Source organism: Zalophus californianus, chromosome X, assembly GCF_009762305.2.
Source record: "Zalophus californianus isolate mZalCal1 chromosome X, mZalCal1.pri.v2, whole genome shotgun sequence".
NCBI classification, from domain to species: Eukaryota; Metazoa; Chordata; class Mammalia; order Carnivora; family Otariidae; genus Zalophus; species Zalophus californianus.
The window spans coordinates 116466199-116484339 of NC_045612.1; the positions used below are offsets into that span (position 1 = coordinate 116466199).

Below are 18141 nucleotides of genomic sequence, written 5' to 3' on the forward strand. Positions count from 1 at the left end.
AAATTGATGGTAATAGAAGTAAAAATAGTTACCTTCAAGGACGGTGATGAGTTGGAGTGAATAAACTGGGGGTATCTGGGAGTAAAAGCATTATCTTGTTCTGAGAGTGAGTATATGGGTAAATTCAGTTTGTGGAAATTCGTTGAGGTGTATACTTGAGATTTCTGTACTTTTCGTATTTATGTAACACTTTAGTAAGAACTATCTTGAAAATGCCATGTGTTTGGAAATCAACAAAAACATGTCTAAATAAATAATCATGAGTAAAAAAAATCATGATGGAAATGTAACTTAATGACAATACTGCATATTAAAACAGGTTAAGTGGTACTGTAAGGGAAATTTATAGTATTAAATGTTTACATGGGAAAAGAAGAGAAGCTTAAAAATATGAGCCAAGTGTCCAAATATAGCACTAAAACTTTTTTTTTAAAAGGACAAAAAAGCAACAGTAAAAATAAATGAAATAGAAAATAAAGATACAATTTTAAAAATTCAACAAAAAAAGTTGATTCAAGGAAAGAAAAAAGAGAGAAAGGCACAAACAATGTTTAAGGGTGAAAAGAAGGACATAACTACAGGAAGTCCAACTATACCCAGCTGTACAGTGTTGGCTTTTTGTTTTAAAATATTTTATTTTTAAGTAATCTCTGTGCCCAGTGTGGGACCTGAACCCACAATCCGGAGATAAAGAGCCGCAGGCTCTACCAACTGAGCCGGCCAGGTGCCCCCAGTTCTTGTTTTCTAAAGACCTAAAGATTACCCTACTTGGGGAATATAGTGTAAAGGAACTTGAATGGATGCAAGCGGGCTAGTTAAGAGGTCATTGCTGTAATCCAGATGAGATGTAATGGTAGCTTTTATTGGGACTAGTGTCTTCTTAGGAAGGATGCTCACATTCTAAAGTTATCTATTTACTCTCTTAACTTTTCTAACAATATGTTCATTGTTTGGTGTTTACTCTTAAAACTGTAATCTTTAAAAAATATACAGTATGAAATAGAGCTATGACTTTTTTCTCAGATGGAGAACCATTTATATTAATGCACCTCACTCAAAAATAAATTGAAACAACTACCCTTGTTGTATATTAGGTTTCCACATTTACTTGAATCTATGTCTTAATTCTCCATTTTTTGTTCTACCATCTATTTGTCTCTTTCTTTGCATATACTATATAATAGGTTTTACAGTAAGTTTTAATACCTGGAAAGATAAATTACTCTCCTCACTATTTTTCTTTAATTTTTCCTTGGCTTAATTTTCTTACATTTATTCTTCTATATGAACTTTAAAATCATTTCACCTATTAAAAATCCCCATTTTTATGCTGATTGGATGGCATTTATATATTATTTTTAGAAGAATTGACACTTGTCTTCCATTCCAGAAACATGTTCTAAGTTTCCATTTATTCAAAACACCTTTTCTTTTCCATGAGTATAGATAATCAAAAGGTAACTGCTGTTATGTTTAGTATTTTATGCCTTTTATTTGAATATCTGAAAGTACTATTCATTTTATTATGTAACTTAAGGAGCAAATAGTGCCCATTTAGTTAATCACTTAATAGTCTAAACATTTCCAACATTTCAAGTGTGTCATTTTGAATATGGAAATTCTTCTGGCTCTGAGAATTACTGAAAACCTCTGATTCGTGATTAGGTTGAAGACAAGGAAAAGTATTAAAATTAGACTAATCAATTTTATATGCAACATGTAACAGACATGTGTAACTTTTTTTTTTTTAAAGATTTTATTTATTTATTTGACAGAGAGAGAGAGACAGAGAGAGAGAGAGCACAAGCCAGGGGAGAGGCAGGCGGAGGGAGAAGCAGGCTTCTCCCTGAGCAGGGAGCCTGATGGAGGACTCGATCCCAGGACCCTGGGATCATGGATCATGACCTGAACTGAAGGCAGACACTTAACCGACTGAGCCACGCAGGCGTCCCTCATGGGTAAGTTATGAATTTGTTATGCACCATTGTCTCTTTTACAGATACTTCTTTTCAGCTTTTGATTTCATCCTGTAGCAAAGATATGGGGGACAGGTTTGGGATTTGAATGAAATTAGCTTCATAATTTCTGGGTGAATCAGGATTAGATGTTCATCCAGAATTACTTAACAGTCAGTAATGAAGCTGCTTGGATATCTAATATCCTCCACCACGTTTTCCCCCACACCCCAGTGATTACAGAGGAAAAAGACTACTTTCAAATAGTAAGGCTCCCAATGAGTAAGAATGATCAAAAATGTTATTGACATTATTTTTTTTTTCATGTTTTAGTGAGGTTTTGGTCTAGTGGAATAAGATGACAGATGTAGCTCCTATTTATTACCTGGGCTTCCCCAGAGATGGTTCTGGAAACACCAACAGGTTTGCACCCTTACCTGAGACAGAGGATGTTTGGAGATCAATCTTGCTGGTGAGAGAAGGGGAAGGAAAGAGTGTTGATTAGTTTTCTCTGTCTCCAGTCTGGTTCAACAGTCAACTGCTCCTCTCTGTTTTAACCTCTCCTCTCTCTTGCAAAGATGAATCTGGTTTTATTTAGAGAAGACAGAGGCCAAACCAGAAACTGCATAACTGTGGAAGGTAACTATTTGGGGAAATTATTTTTCTTGATACCTATATCTAAAATGAAGCAGATATGAGACTGTGAGGGGAAAGTCTAAATGTGGTATGTTTGGGGGAAGGGATGACAGAATTAATTTTCAGTATATTTTAATTTAAGCAAGACGTGAGTTTGCTCTAGTCACACAGATGGAATGGGGCTCCTTTGTGGCAGTGGGTACAACTCGAGGTACACGTTAGAATCACCTGGGTTAACATGGAAAATGCTAGTGCTTCGGCCCAACCCTCAAAAAGTTCTTACTCAATTGGTCCGAGATTGGGCCTGGGCTTGGGCCTTTTAAAAAGCTCCTTAGTGATTCTAATGTGCAGCTAATATTGTGAACACTGTTTTGGGGAAATCACCAAGGGTCTAGGAGGATCAGATTTTTTAACAATGTGTGAAACACAATCAGCAGGATTTGGCAAGGGATTGCAATATGATGTATCAACAAAAAGTAGTAGACATTTATTTTAATTCATCTTGTTAGGGAACAACCAGTGTCCGACTAGTTAAGTTTATGGGGTTAATTTTTCTAAATTGACCTTTTCATACCAAAATAATATTTCCATCAAATGAAGAAGAGTGCCATTATGTAGCATGTGTTATTATTTGAAGTCATATCTTGACCTTCCAAGATATAACTGTTTAGGAAGACCCGACATAGCATGATCAGCTTTTAGATCGTGGAGCTATGCACGCCTGTTACTATTATAAGGTGATTTCTGCAAAATGCTTCATGAAAAAAATCTTTGGGTCTTATTTCAGCCTTGAAGTTATAATTCATATTGGAAAACTAAGGTCATTAAACCTTTGGAATTTATTCAGTTGTTCGTTCATAGGGTACAGGGGATTACAGGTATTTTCAGTGCCTGCTAGGCCTTTCATTTTCCCCAGCTTCCAAAACAGTTCTGCTTAATAATGTGCAGATAAAGCCAGGATTAAACTCATCCTTCTGATTATTCTTTATTATTGTTTTTTAACTGACAAGTTATTACATTGGCTTTATTCTTGTCACTTTCCTCTGATGCTCCAATTATCTAGGCATCAAAGATCATAATGAAATAACAAGAAAGGAGAATGTTAAAAAAATCATCTGTATAACACTAGGATGTTGACATATGTGATAAAACTAGCTTTCCAACCCAGGAATGAGTCTGCATGAGTCATAGATCCTTCTTTCCTATGAGAAGTTGAGTCAAAAAAAAAAAAAAAAAAAGATTGTGGGGGGTGCCTGGCTGGTTCAGTCGGTAGAGCATACAACTCTTCATTTGGGGGTTCAAATTTGAGCCCCATGTTGGGTGTAGACATTACTTAAAATTAAATCTTAAAAAAAAATAAAAAGCATTGTGCATCAGTTGGGATTAGTTTGACTGTAACGGAAGCTCCCAATCGAGCTTTGCGCTTCTCACTTTGAAGCCCTGGAGGTGGGCCTTCCAGGGCTCGTGTGGTGGTTCTGTTCCACAAAATCTTCAGAGGCCCTGGCTACCTCCAGCTCTTCTCTCTGCTTTCCCAGGGGTATGGACCTTATCCTAACAGTTCAAGATGCAACTAGAGCCATCATATGAACATGTTTAGCAGCAGAATGAAGGGAGAGGTGACAGGAGGCAGGGTGGGGGAAAGAAGGAGCAAAGTTGAGCTCTTGCTCTTAAGATCTTCAGATAAGGTCACACGATGAGATCACATTTATAGCTCATTAGCTAGAACTTAGTCATATGGCAGCCTAAATGAACAAGAGTCTGGGAAATGTAGACTTTACCTGGTGATCATGTGCCCAGCTGAAAATCATGAGTTATAAGAGGGAGAAATGGACATTAGGGGTTAACCAACAATCTGTGCCATAAGTGGCATATGTTGGATTGGATAGTCACTGGAAAATTATATTTTGAGGTTGAATTCTGCTCCACAAACTTTTATTTTCTATCAGAGACTCATCTGTACACACCATTACTATTCAATTACTCTTCAGGAGTTCTTCGCTCTCTGCTTTTCTGTGGGACCACCATGGGATAAACAAATAGAACTCTATAGAAACCGAACTTAAAAGGGAGAGGAGTGTACATTTTCACTTCATCCTGCAGAGAAGTGTACATTTTCATTCTAACCTATTCCTTCTTCACATAGATAATTTATTTAGTTGTCTTACAATATTTTTATTGGAATCTTTCGAGGACTGATATCACAAGATGGAAAAGGGGGTAACCCAAACGGAGGGATTTGAGAAATGTCACTAAAGGCCTTCCTACAAAAAAATAATCCCACAACTTTTCCAACACATCACCTAAGAGCACACCATTAATAACACATTGCTTTCTAAAATACAAAGTATTTTGGGGGAATTATAAAGCACTGAGCTCTTTTTGGCTAAATTCGTTCATTATATACATGAGATCAGGGTGGAATAGGAATTTTGAGAGGTGAGACGAAAAGGAAATATAAATTTGGAACATGACAGGAAGACCTGGGTGAGGCCACAAAGTTTCCCCACCCATATTTCCTAAGCATCCCCCATTCCAGTGTAGACCACTGCTTTCTACGGAAATATACGGCCAGGGTGGGAATGTTAAAGAGGATTGCCAAAAGAATGGGAGACGGCAGAGCAAAAAAGACAAATACCACTACTTCAGGCTCCAGGTGAAAAAGACGTTTGTACACTTAGTTTTATTTGGAGGAAATCATTATTTCATGATCTAACATTCATATACACTTAAATAGGAGTAAATCATGTTTTGAGACCAAAATTTTGCGACAAAAAAGATCATACTGCTTTACCGGAGACTCTCATTTTGCCCGAAGCCACGGTGTCTGAATCCAATATCACTTTCACAGACATTTCCTTTCCTGATAATGGATTTTTCCTTTACTTCTGATGATCAATGGGAATTTGTTTGTTAGCCCAGACTGAAAGTGATACAGTTCATTGAGATAAGTAAGCTGTCAAAATGGTGGGAAGAAGCATTGGAACTAAATGTCATCTACCATGTCGGCAAATAGGGACAATTATGCATTTCACTGACATGTTTACCCTTTGCCTTCTCTCCTTATGTTCACTAGGTTATAAGGATCCTTCCGAAACTGTTCCCAGAGAACAGAAGAAGCCATGTCAACCATGTTGGGTAATTTGAGAGCAAGTTAGTTGTCTTATGCCAGTTGGATATTATATAGGAATAGCGCCACCAGGGGCTAGTGCAGAACAGTGTAGGCCTAAGAGGTCTAGGCTATTGTCATAGCAGATGAAGTTAGTGCACCCACCTACACCCCCAGGTACTTGCCATTCCAGTACCCACCAGTGTGAATGGCTTCTTAGTAGGAGTGGGTTTGTGCTTTAGCCCTGTGCAGGGCAGGCCAGAAGTGGCAGGGACCCAAGGCCCCTGGGAGCTACCCTCAACCAGTGATGTATAGGGTTGATGGATAAATGTCTCGGCTTCCTCATCTCTTGAGACGCCTGTTCAATATTATCTCCCTGAGATCCTCAGTAGGATTAAGCCCCTTTTGCTCACAGTAATGAGCTGCTCATGAATGCATTCTATATTGGCTTCCTTCCCTTTTCTCTTTCATCTTCCCACTCCCCTACCAGACCTTCCTAGGATCACCTCCCAAATTAGCTACTCCCATTCAAATCCCTGTCTCAGTGCTTGCTTCTGGAGGATTCCCACCTGAGGCATAGGCAAGAAAAGTAATAGAAAGCTGAAGAAGACATAAGGCATATCAGCGGTAGAAACTGGACTTCAGTATGTAGAAACCAGGTGTTGCTTTACATAACTTACTCTCTCTCAGGAATTTCAGTGAAGGATTGTGAGAACAGTAGTAAGAAACATTTACTCTAAGTTCAGAAATGATCTTGCTTAGATCGATGGACTGAGAGATAATGTTAGGCATCAAAGTTCTTCACAAGAGCACTACAGTTATTGGGCAGTCTTGCTCGCTTGTGGTAGTTGCTGAGCCTTTTTTTTTTTTTTTTTTGAGACATTCTTGATTACTGTGCAAGACAGAGAGAGAAAGAGAGAGACTTCTATATGAATAAATTGAAATTTGGAGCCGGGGAGTGGGGAGATCATCCATTTAAGATGAAGAGGAGACAATCCCATGGACACACAAGAGAGAGAGGAAGAGAGTAAGGAGATGGGAGAGGTCCTGGCACTCTTATGTATGACCTCTCCCTGCAAACTCTTCAACCTTGAAAACATTATATTAAAACAGAAAATGCTTGGGCGCCTGGGTGGCTCAGATGGTTGGGCGTCTGCCTTCGGCTCAGGTCATGATCCCAGGGTCCTGGGATTGAGTCCCGCATTGGGCTCCCTGTTCCTTGGGAGCCTGCTTCTCCCTCTGCTTCTCTCTCTCTCTCTCTCTCTCCCCCTCTGTCTCTCATGAATAAATAAATAAAATTAAAAAAAAAAAAGACTTAAGACTGTTTCCTTTAAAAAAAAAAAACAGAAAATGCTCGAGATGAGTGGGTTCCTCGTGGGAAGTGGTGGTGAAGGGACCACGCATCTAGGGACACTTGGGACGGATCAGAGATGGTATAGCTGAACATCACAGCCTGGACACAGAAGGGCAACTGTGGGAATAAGCAGAAATCACTGGGGGAATTTAGGGCTGTCCAGGCAATGACACTGGCTGGGGTCCGTGCCCCTTTTTCTCTGGTCTCCTGGGTGTCAGGGGGCCACAGCTGGCGTCTTTGAGATGAGTTGAGCATCAGAAAGGGAAACTGAGGAGGTGGTAGGAGTTCCTCAAAACTTTTCAAAAAGTCTTCAAAATTTTTCTTTTGAGTCAGTTAAGCATTGTTCCTTCCTGGAACAGATAATTGGTTTAAATGGTTTTTGGAATTTCCTCTGGCTTGATTTATAACTCTGTGAAAGGAACCTGAAATTGTGCAGTTGTTGGTTACTTGAAAGTTTTTATTGAAACATTCTAAAGAGGTTTTAGCCGACTCGGTGTTCTGTTTTTAGCACTTCATCCAGCAACTGTCTAACTCTATTTTATCTTCTGTATAATTGTTAAATATTCATTTTCTGCCCATATCTGAAATTCATGAGTCATATTCTTTTCTTCTGCATTTTCCCTGATCCTTATTTTCAGCCTGAAGAGTCTCCTTCTTTCTTGTTTTTAATTTCCCAAGTGCCTTCTTAGAACTCAAGTTTTATCCACCCCCGACATCCTAGCAATTTCCGTGGGTCCTTCTAAGACCCTGGTTATAGGACTCCACGGTGTTCCTGGTGGGCACGGTCGTCCTCCGTCACCTCGGTTCCGCTCTGCGCGCTGTCACTCAGCGACCGCCCACCACGCCTTCCGCAAGCAGATGCTCCTCCTTCTGACGCATCCTCGGAGCGTTCATACAGCCTGACGCTGCGTCACAGCGTCTACGCCTGCGTCACTCACCCCACTTCCTTTCGTGGCGCAGGCTTCGTGTCGCAGGCGCTGTGTCAGTCCCCTCATCCCATCTCATCGCAAGAGGCAGAGGGGTGAGTACAGTAAGGACGTTTTGAGAGAGAGGCCGCATTCACGTAGCTTTTGTTAAAGTACATTGTTATAATTGTTCGATTTTATTCGTTATTATTTATTTGTCATCAGTTACTGTTGTTCTTATCTTACTGGACCTGATTGATAAATTAAACTCTATCCTATGTATGTAATAGGACAAAACATAGTATATACGGGGTTGGGCACTATCCATGGTTTCAGGCACCCCTGCGGGACGGGGCTCTTGGCACGTATGCGCCACGAGTAAGGAGGGACTACTGTATTTCTGCTTGATTTGATTCTGGACTCCGAGAAAAAGCATTTCTGTTCAGAGATGTAGAGATTTCCTGATGCTGGTTTTCGCCTGACCCAGAGTACGCAAAGTCCTAAGTGCTCGTCCCGAGGACCCCCGTGCCCCGCCCCCATGGCTGGAGAGAGCAGGCTTTTCTCAGAGCACCCTCCGTCTGTGCCCTCTCTCAGTCCTGGTTGCAGGCTGCCTCGGAGCTTGAGCTGGGATGTACAGAAGGAGAAAAAAAAAGAAAAAAACCGGAGAACTCACTTGCACGTCGTCCCTTAAGACCTGGGTTCCTTACCCAGTCCCCTTGCTCTTTATCCACTGTAGTAGGTAGGTGGACTAATGTCCCCCTCCCCCATGTCCATGTTCAAAGACCTGGAACCTGTGAATATGTTACCTCACATGGCAAAAAGGATTTTGCAAACCCGATTAAGTGAATGATCTTGTGATGGGGGAGATTATCCTGGATTATCTGGGTGGGTCTAATGTGATCACCAGGGCCCTTGTAGGAGGGAGGCAGGAAGAGTGCGAGATGTGATGACGGAAGCAAAAGTCAGAGTGATGTGAGGAAGGGACCCTGAGCCAGGGAGTTTGGGCAGCATCTAGAAACTGGAAAGGGAAGGAAATAGATTCTCCTCTAGAGCTTCCAGAAGGAACACAGCCTTGCAGACCCATTTTAGGTTTCTGACCTCTAGGACTATATGATAATGTATTTGTTTTGTTTTGAACCACTAAATTTGTGATAATCTGTTTCAGCAGCAAAAGCAAACTAATATCTCCACCTTGCTGCCAGAGCCTCTGGTAGTTGCTTTATATATCGTGTCTAGGGTTTTTTTTGTTGTTGTTGTTAAAATCAAAGGGAGAGATGGCGTGGAGTGTCCTTACTGCATCTTGAGTGGAACCAGAGTCCATTATTCTTAATTTTCAAAATGTTATGACTCTGGACAGTAGGAGCTAACTTTTGTGTCCTGTAGACCCTACCTATTAAACTTGGAAAACTTCCCTACTTTCTGATTTAACATGATGTCCTGTTTCAGACCTTTTCTGTTTCAGACCTCGGACAGCCATTTCTCTGAGGAAAATGTTTAAATTAGTGAGAAAAATGGACATTAAAATGTGTTCTCAAATTCTTAAAAAATCATCATTGAAGCCAGCACTGTCCTGGTTCCGGTTCTCTTCTCCTTTTAACCACAGGGCAGTGTGGGGCTCCACCATCCACATCACTGACCCACCGGCTTGGAGACACCGCCCTCCCTCCTTGCCTCTACTTAGGTACCAGCTGAGGGCGTTCTGGGGGTTTTCCCTCAACAGCCACCCATTCCCTCCCCCAGGTGCAGGCATCCTCTGTGAGGCTCAGTGAAAGCTCGGTTGGGCAGAAGTAACCCGGGTGAGAGACAGGGACAAAGCCTGTCCCCAGGTTCCTAGCGTCCCCCTGACCCAGCACAATGCTTAGCCTGCAGAAAGGGCTAAATGCACAGGCATCTCATCAAAGCTGACAGTTCACAACCAGCAGTTCAAAAATACGCAGATGTTGCAGAGTGGAGCTTGAGGATGAATGCAGCTAAGTAAACAAAGAGGCTTGAATGAGCAGATGCCAGTCAACAATCATGGTAAACACACACACAGCTCCTACAGCGCAGCTCTCTGGCTGCAGACCCTGCCCGGTGAGGTGTTATCAAGTCTATGTAGTGGGAGATGCAAGGAATAATGGGAACTGGTTTAGCACTGGCCGGCAGCCTTTTTCATATTCTGTGATGTGGGGTGCAGAATTTGTCTTGGGGAAAGACTACTCTTGTTTAGGAAGACATTTTGAGGGGCTTTTTGGTTGTGCAAACCAAAGACCTAGAGGTGGGTCTGGTGAGAGAGGTTGAGAAAATGGGGAACTAGATTACCCCTTAGAAGTCTGTCTCGTTAAGGAAAGGCATGTGTCCATGAAAAGCAATTTTTTTTTTCTTTTTTTGGTCTGAAAGAATTTTTTGTGAAACGTGAGTCCTTAGGGGGCTGAAACTAGGGATGAGGGGAGATGGGAAAAGATGTTAGGTTCTTTTTTTTTTCTTTAAAGATCTTATTTACTTGAGAGAGAGAGAGAGCATGAGTCGGGGGGAGGAGTAGGAGAGGGAGAAGCAGACCCACACTGAACAGGGAGTCCAACGCGGGGCTTGATCCCAGGACCCCAGGATCATGACCCGAGCCACCCAAGTGCCCTAGATATTATGTTCTGAGGAGGTAGAAGTATGAAGGCAGTTCAGAGTGACAGGCAGGACATGTAAACATTCCCTGAGAATATTCAGACATATTCTGGACATATCTGGACCTCCGGTGATGGAAAAGTGCTAAATTCTCCAGCCCGGGCATGCTCTCTATATAAAGGTGGAGGAAGAATATGGTGATGGAGGAATAATGGCAGCATCTAGCTCAGTGCTGTCGAAGAGAAATATAATGTGAGTTACATATGTGTTTTTTACATTTTCTATTAGTCCCGTTAAAAAAAAGTAAAAAGAAACAGGTGAAATAAAACTTAGTGCTATATTTTATTTAGCCCAATATATCCACATAGTTATTTCACCATTTAATGAACATAAAATATTACTAATAAGACATTTTACATTTTTCTTATATTAAATCTTTGAAATCCGGTTTATGTTTTACATTTAAAGCACATCTCAACCCAGACTCGCCCCCATTTAAAGTGCTCAATAGCCTTAATTGGTTAATGGCCACCATAGTGAACAGTACAGTTCTAACTTTTTATACTCTGTGATTACTAATTTCAAAGCCTTAAAAAAAAAAAAAACAACAGAACTTGCTGTAAGAGTCTGCTTATCTCGGCAACTACATTTACCTTTGCCATAAAAACAAAAACAAAAAACTGTTATAGCAAACACAGTCTCTTTATTTCAGAAGACTCTTTACAAAAGGCTCATGAACTGCTTATGGCCATGGGTGACTTCTGAGTGGGCGGACAGAATTAAGTCCATAGATGAAAAATAGGTTGATGTAATCATGAGTGAATTAAAAAATAAAAATATTACAGCCACATCAGTATGATGGTTACTTAGGTGATAAATCTCTGCAGGAGCTAGCTTAAAAATGCACCTCCTACTTAATTCATTTTCAGGAGTCTTCTGAGAAAATGCCATGTTGTAAGAAAGGAGGTATTAATTTATTGGAATGAAAGGAAAAAATGCTTTTTTTTGTTGATTAGAATGGCTGTATGACTCACCAGCTTCTTTGTCTCTGCTGTTTATATAACCCAAGCATCCCAGCCACACCAGCCTGGAGTTTGACTAGGTCAGAGCAACAGTGACAAAACTTACACACCTTATATAATTGGAAATCCATGAATATTCTAATAGGAACATTATTTCTGTTTAATGGCTAACGTGGCCATGCCATGTGAAAATAGGATCAACTCAGTATGAAATTCACTTGGTTATGCTTTGGAATTACGAGATTCTTGAATTAAAATCATGGATGAATTATTCACATTTCACACATAAAGTTGGACTTCATTAATCTTCTCACACTGCAACATTACAAACCTGCTTAATACAAACTGGCAGAAAATGAGCACACACTTAGAGTCCCAGGCTCTGCTTCTACCTCCAGCACTCTCTTGGAACTCTTGGTCTCTCAGATTCCTTTCAGATGGTCTTGGGAGTCTCAAAGAGGTATCTCATGAAGACTCCAAAAATTAATTCCGCTGGCTGCCCTGTGGCACCCATGTTATTTGTTTGTTTGTTTGTTTATTTTTTTTTTAAGATTTATTTATTTGACAGAGAGAGACACAGCAAGAGAGGGAACACAAGCAGGGGGAGTGGGAGAGGGAGAAGCAGGCTTCCCCGTGGAGCAGGGAGCCCGATGTGGGGCTCGATCCCAGGACCCTGGGATCATGACCTGAGCTGAAGGCAGACGCTTAACGACTGAGCCACCCAGGTGCCCTGTTTGTTTAAAAGTAATCTCTGTGCCCAACATGCGGCTCGAACTCATGACCCTGAGATCAAGAGTTGCATGCTCTACTGACTGAGCCATCCAGGTGCCCTGTGTGGCACCCATGTTTATCTCCTCCCCTGTTCCAGACTTTTATAAGAAAGTCTCTTTATACTGCTAATCCCCAAGATGGCTGCTGGTCCTCTGTTGGTGGTTTCCAGAGATGAGACCAGACCTAATGTTTGTCCTGAAGCTGCACAAGTCCCATGAGGAGGGCACTGATGGCTGCTTGCAAGGCACAGTGTCCCTTTGCTGCACAAGCCATGGGCAGTGGGTTCTGTTGCCCATGAGTGGAACTGCCACAGTCGACACCTGGTGATTCAGTTTTTCTGGGCTTTGCTGGCTTCTTTTGCTTCAGACTCCTGGTTCTGGGACTGTATCATCAATCCAGACAATCTGAAGACCTAGCTCTTTCTTTGACCTTGTCCACTCTTCTGGTGCCCAAGTAATTCTTTATGATTCTCTTCCTTTAGACTGAGTTTCTTTGAAAATTATGCTTCCATAAATGCTCAGGGATTTTCTATTCCACTGTCCAAGCTCCTAAGTTAACCTGATTTCTGTGGTGAACAAAAATCTAGATTCAAGCTGAGTTCCCTGCTATACTTAAGGAGAATATTCTAAATTACATTTTTTTCCTTTATTTTGTCCACCTTAATATAGTGGTAAGTTACCCAATGAGCATCCATCTCAATTTTATTTTTTTTAAAGATTTTATTTATTTATTTGATAGAGAGCAGGAGATAGACTGAGAGAAAGCACAAGTAGGGGGAGAGGCATGCTGGGCTTGATCCCAGGACCCTGAGATCATGACCTGAGCTGAAGGCAGACGCTTAACCGACTGAGTCACCCAGGAGCCCGTCAATTTTAATTTAATAATCAGCTCCTAGAGAAAGGTCTGGTACAAAATAGATATTCAATGGATATTTGTTGAGTGAATGAGAGTTTTTATTTGCAAGGAAATCTTCATTTTGAGAACAAGGCTGAGTCTTTTTTTCTGGTATCCTAATCAGGGGCAAATTTCAACCTTTGTTCCTTTTGGCATTTGTATCTGATGTCTAAATAGGAAGAAGGCACAAGTCAACATAGCAGAATAGTTAGAGTCAGGCAAACCTAAAGCACCATAGTGATTGGACAAGTTAGTTAACCTTTCAAATTCTCTTTCCTTATTGTGTAAAGGGAAAAATATCTAAGCATAGAATTTTGTGAGGATTAAATGAAGCAACAAATTTTTAGCATTATACCTGTCACATATTTGCCAACAGATGGTAGCTATTAAAAATATTACTGATATTTTTAGAGAAGGAAAAAGAATCCCAAGTGTTTGAACATCAGTTGAGTTTGTCACTGTTCTCTGAAACCATGAAACTTCAAATCTTATGCAAAGGCAGTAAAAATGTTCCCCCAATTCAGTTCCCTTTATTTACACACACACACACACACACACACACACACACATTTGGATAGGAATAATATTGAAGCAAAATAGTTTGTAGTTCATTGTATAGAGGGGTTGGTGTTTTCTCTGAGTCATTGATATTTCTGCTTATGTTATTATTACCTATCTGTCTTCTTGAGGACAGAGTCTTTTTAGTTTTCTTGATCTCTATGCCATGTGTGTGAATACAATGCCAAGAACTTAATAAATGTCTGGGCAATGCATACAACAAGGCACTCCCATTTCTGAGATACTGTTTTGCCTATTAATTGTAGATGAGGAACAAATAAAAGTCACTGCAAACTTACTGTTCAGGAGAGACAATAGTTTGGCGGTTGTACTATATAAAAACTGCTCAGCAATAAAGTTTGTGTTATCTTTCAAAGATAGTTACACTAATATTTGAGTGTCAGAAAGTTACATTTAAAAAAGATTTTATTTATTTACTTTTAAAGATTTATTTATTTTTTTCCTTCGTGTACACATTTAGTTTTATTGTACCAAAGCAACTTGTACACTTTTAACATTTAAAACTGAGCATCATCTTTCCTTTCCAGTGAAACAAAAAGAAAATTTAAAAATAAACAGGAACAAAATTACAATAGAGAATGTCAATTCCAAATAAGATCCTACAGGTTCTGCTGATTCTCCCATCGAGTGGCAGGGCTCAAGTCATCGTTAGGAGAGAGTTTTATTTTAAAAGTGTCATCTTAAACTGCAAGGATGTCCGTTAAACATCACAATTAAACATACCAAAGGAGAAGCCATGTTGTCAAAATGCCCACTTAACCCACCCAAACATCTCAAACCCACCCTTTGCTGCCCTTCTATAACCCCATTTTTTAAAGTTTTTTTTCTTTTTTTTTAAACAAAAGAAAGTAGACGGGTACATGTTGGTAAATGCTAACTGTCCATATTCACATAGAGACACAGTGTAATCTCTGAGCCCAATATACAGAGAAAGGAGGAAAAAAGCTAGAATTCTATGCACTACTACACAGGGGCCTAGCACCCTCCAGCTTCCAGCAGAGCTAAGGGAGCAGAAGGTTTTTCTTTTTTCCCGCAGAGCATGGTGGTGGTGATTCCATAAAGTTTTTGTTGAGACAGGAAGGGATAAAAATGAATTTGGAACAGAAAGGGGTAGAGATTCTTTTCCCACTGTATTCTGCTCAAGGTATTTCCCCCCAAAATAAGTTGAGAACCATGGTATAAAGGGAGAGGAAAGAGACTTCAAAAAACAGGGCGAATGAGCACAAGAGGAGAAAAAAAAAAAAAAAAGATGGCAACTTGCTCCCAGGGACTGAAGAAAATTAAAAAAGGAAGGTTGGAATCCATCAGTGTTCCATTAGTCATCTTCTCCTTCATCCTCCTCTCCTTCCTCCCCCTCATCATCGTCTTCATCTTCTTCACCTTCATCCTCATCTCCTTCTTCATCGATATCTTCCAATCCTTCTTCTTCATCATCATCATCATCGTCTTCTTCTCCTTCCCCTTCTTCATCATCCATATCCGGAACCAAGTAGTACTGTAACGGATTTGGCCAAATATCGTCTTTGATGACCTCTCCTAACTCATCTGCACCTGCATCAGAATGGTCAGTAAACCAGGTGAAGAAGCTCTCTGGTTCCTCATGCTGTCTCTTCCTGCTGGCTTTATTCTGTGTTTGACTTGAACGTTTCGTCAAATCCTTTCCAAATTTCCATTTGATTTCCGTGGACTTTGAAGATGGATCACCACTCTCATTCAGATGAAATTCTTTGGAGAGAACTTTATTTTCGAAGTAAGGGTTTTCATCAAAATAAAAATCTATTCTGTAACCTGATTTAATATCTTCAAATTCTGTCACTTCAACTCTTGTCAAATAATGCAGCGCCTCTTCATCCTCCTCCCCAAGCAGTGCAGACACTTGTGGATGGTTGACAAATGTTGTTACCCAAAAATTGGGGATTTTGGCGATCAATTCCGACCTCTTCTGAAAAAATGGTTGGCGGAGTTTGTTATATTTCTGTTCTACTTTCAAAATCTCCTCACTGGCTTGTTCATTAAGTCTGTCTATTTCATTTTGTACTTCATCAGTATGTTCAATTACTTCTTGCTGTTCTTTTTCTGAGGTCTCGTCGGCCCCGTCGTGGTTGGAGTTGAGCTCCTTTTTACTGACTTTGGCCGCCGGCGCCGACATGGTGCTGCTGTGCGGTCGGGGCGGGGGTGGGGGGTGGGAAGGGAAGGCGAAGGGGGCGGGCAGCAGCTTCCCCTCACGCCACACGCACGGGCACTCACTCGGTCCGGCCGCCTCCTCCCAGCGCTCGCTCTCTCGCTTGCTCTCCCTCCCCTGCTCACTCTCCCTCTCCCTGGCTTGCGCATGCGCTGCCCTCCCGGCCTGACGACGAGGGAGGGGCTGGGGCGGTGTGCCGGCCCGACCCGGGCTCCAGCTTATGGAGGGGAGGCGGCGACGGGCAGGCAGGCGGCTCGGCTCCCTCACTCACGCTCCGCGGTCCAGCTCGCTGCTCAAGGTTTATTTATTTTAGAGAGGGGGGAGGGGCAGAGGGCAAGGGAGAGACAATCTCAAGGAGACTCCCAGCTGAGCAAGGAGCCCGATGCTGGGCTCGATCCCACGACCCTGAGATCACGACCTGAGCCGAAACCAGGAGATGGATGCCCAACCGAGTGAGCCACCCAGGCACCCCACAAATTAAGATTTTTTTTAAGATTTTATTTATTTATTTGACAGGGGTGGGGAGAGAAAGCGAGAGAGAGAAAGAGAGAAAAAGAGAGAACACAAGCAGGGGGAGTGGCAGGCAGAGGGAGAAGCAGACTCCCTGCTGAGCAAGGAGCCTGATGCAGGGCTCAAGCCCAGGACCCTGAGATCATGACCTGAGCCGAAGGCAGATGCTTAACTGACTGAGCCACCAGGTGCCCCCCCCCCATTTAAGATCTTACTTTTAAGTAATCGCTATACCCAATATGGGGCTCGTATTCACAACCCTGACATCAAGAGTCACATGCTCCACCAACTGAGCCAGCCAGGTGCCTCCAAAAAGCTACATTTTTAAGTACATTATATATAGAGTTAATATAACCAGAAGAACTCAAGTTATAGTTGTACCAGATTAATGTGATGGTTCAATAAATTTTCCAGATGGCCAGTCTCTCAAATACTTGACTCAAGTGTACAACCCAGTACCTATTCTTGACTTTCCCTTAGATGCAAAGCTATTTTGAAGGTAGAGGAATATTGTTTGGACCAAGTCCAGTGTGAATAAATTTTGTTTTATTCTTCAGACAAATATTACAATTGAAGAAAGTGTAGAAATAGCATAGAAGAGAAAGCACAAAATAACAGGCTAGAAATAAACCCAAATAATGGTGTTTCTGCCATAATATAGCATATGTTCTTGAAATACCTTACATTCTATGAAACCAGACATTAAAAATTAGACAGTTAAGGGAAAAATAAGGGGAAAGATTATAATATTTAGCCATAGTCTACAACAGCCAATAATACCCAACCAGAGAGAATTATGGAGAGAGGCGAAAGGATCACATAAACATATAATTACTTAAATCTGTGTGGCACACTATCTTTAATAAAACTAGCTTGGTCCTAATCAAATATTTGATGGCTTATTGTTCATGCCATTCTTCTTACCTCTAAAAATATATATAATGAAACGGACTTTTTCTTCACGGCACTGCAGCCAGTGCAACATGGGCGAAGTGGAGGACGGATAAAGAGAACTCAGAGAACCAAATTGCTCATGCGCAGTTTTCCCTCACTGTGAATGTGTGTTTGTGTGTGTGTGTGTGTTTATATATATATTTTTTTAATTTCAGCTTTATTGTGGTATAATTGGCAACCAAAATTGTAATATGCATTTTCTTCTTTTTGACGGGGCACATGCCCAAGTTCATCTTATTTGAAATGCAAGCATAGGGAAGAACTTCAGGGAGACGGGAAGCAATTTCAGATGTTTCTGTGGAATCAGCCATTTCAGAAAGTTCATGTGGACTTTTCATCTTGAGATGAGGGAATGAGGAAGCTTGTTTTCTTGAGGAAAACAGAGTATTTAATAAAAAACAGTTTTAAGAAAATAGCATAGTTTCAATCTGAGGTGGTGTTCAAAAGATCAAATAACCTTTTTGGTACCTCGCTGTTTTATTAGGTGGCACTGGCAGCTCCAGAGGAGTATGAGCCTATGATGATGGGCCACAGCCTCAGGGACCAGATGGGCATTGGGCATCTGTCCACTGGGTGCCAACACTGCCGAATGGAGTGGCATCTTCCCAGCGGAGGACTGGGCCTTCTCTGTCTGGGAGGACACATAAAGATGGGCACTGGTATATGGGAGTTGTG

General features: G+C 41.2%; 1 protein-coding gene across 1 annotated transcript; it reads right to left on the bottom strand.

The window, feature by feature from the left end:
• Nucleotides 1-14620: 14620 nt before the first annotated feature.
• LOC113931133 (protein SET-like) lies at nucleotides 14621-15969 on the bottom strand. Its single transcript, XM_035725713.1, has one exon. The coding sequence runs from the start codon at nucleotides 15967-15969 to the stop codon at nucleotides 15136-15138; it is 834 nt and encodes a 277-aa protein (XP_035581606.1). The 3' UTR covers nucleotides 14621-15135.
• Nucleotides 15970-18141: the final 2172 nt, after the last annotated feature.

Coding starts and splice junctions, on each gene's coding strand:
- LOC113931133 (XM_035725713.1), bottom strand. CDS start 15,969: ATGTCGGCGCCGGCGGCCAAAGTCAGTAAAAAGGAGCTCAACTCCAAC.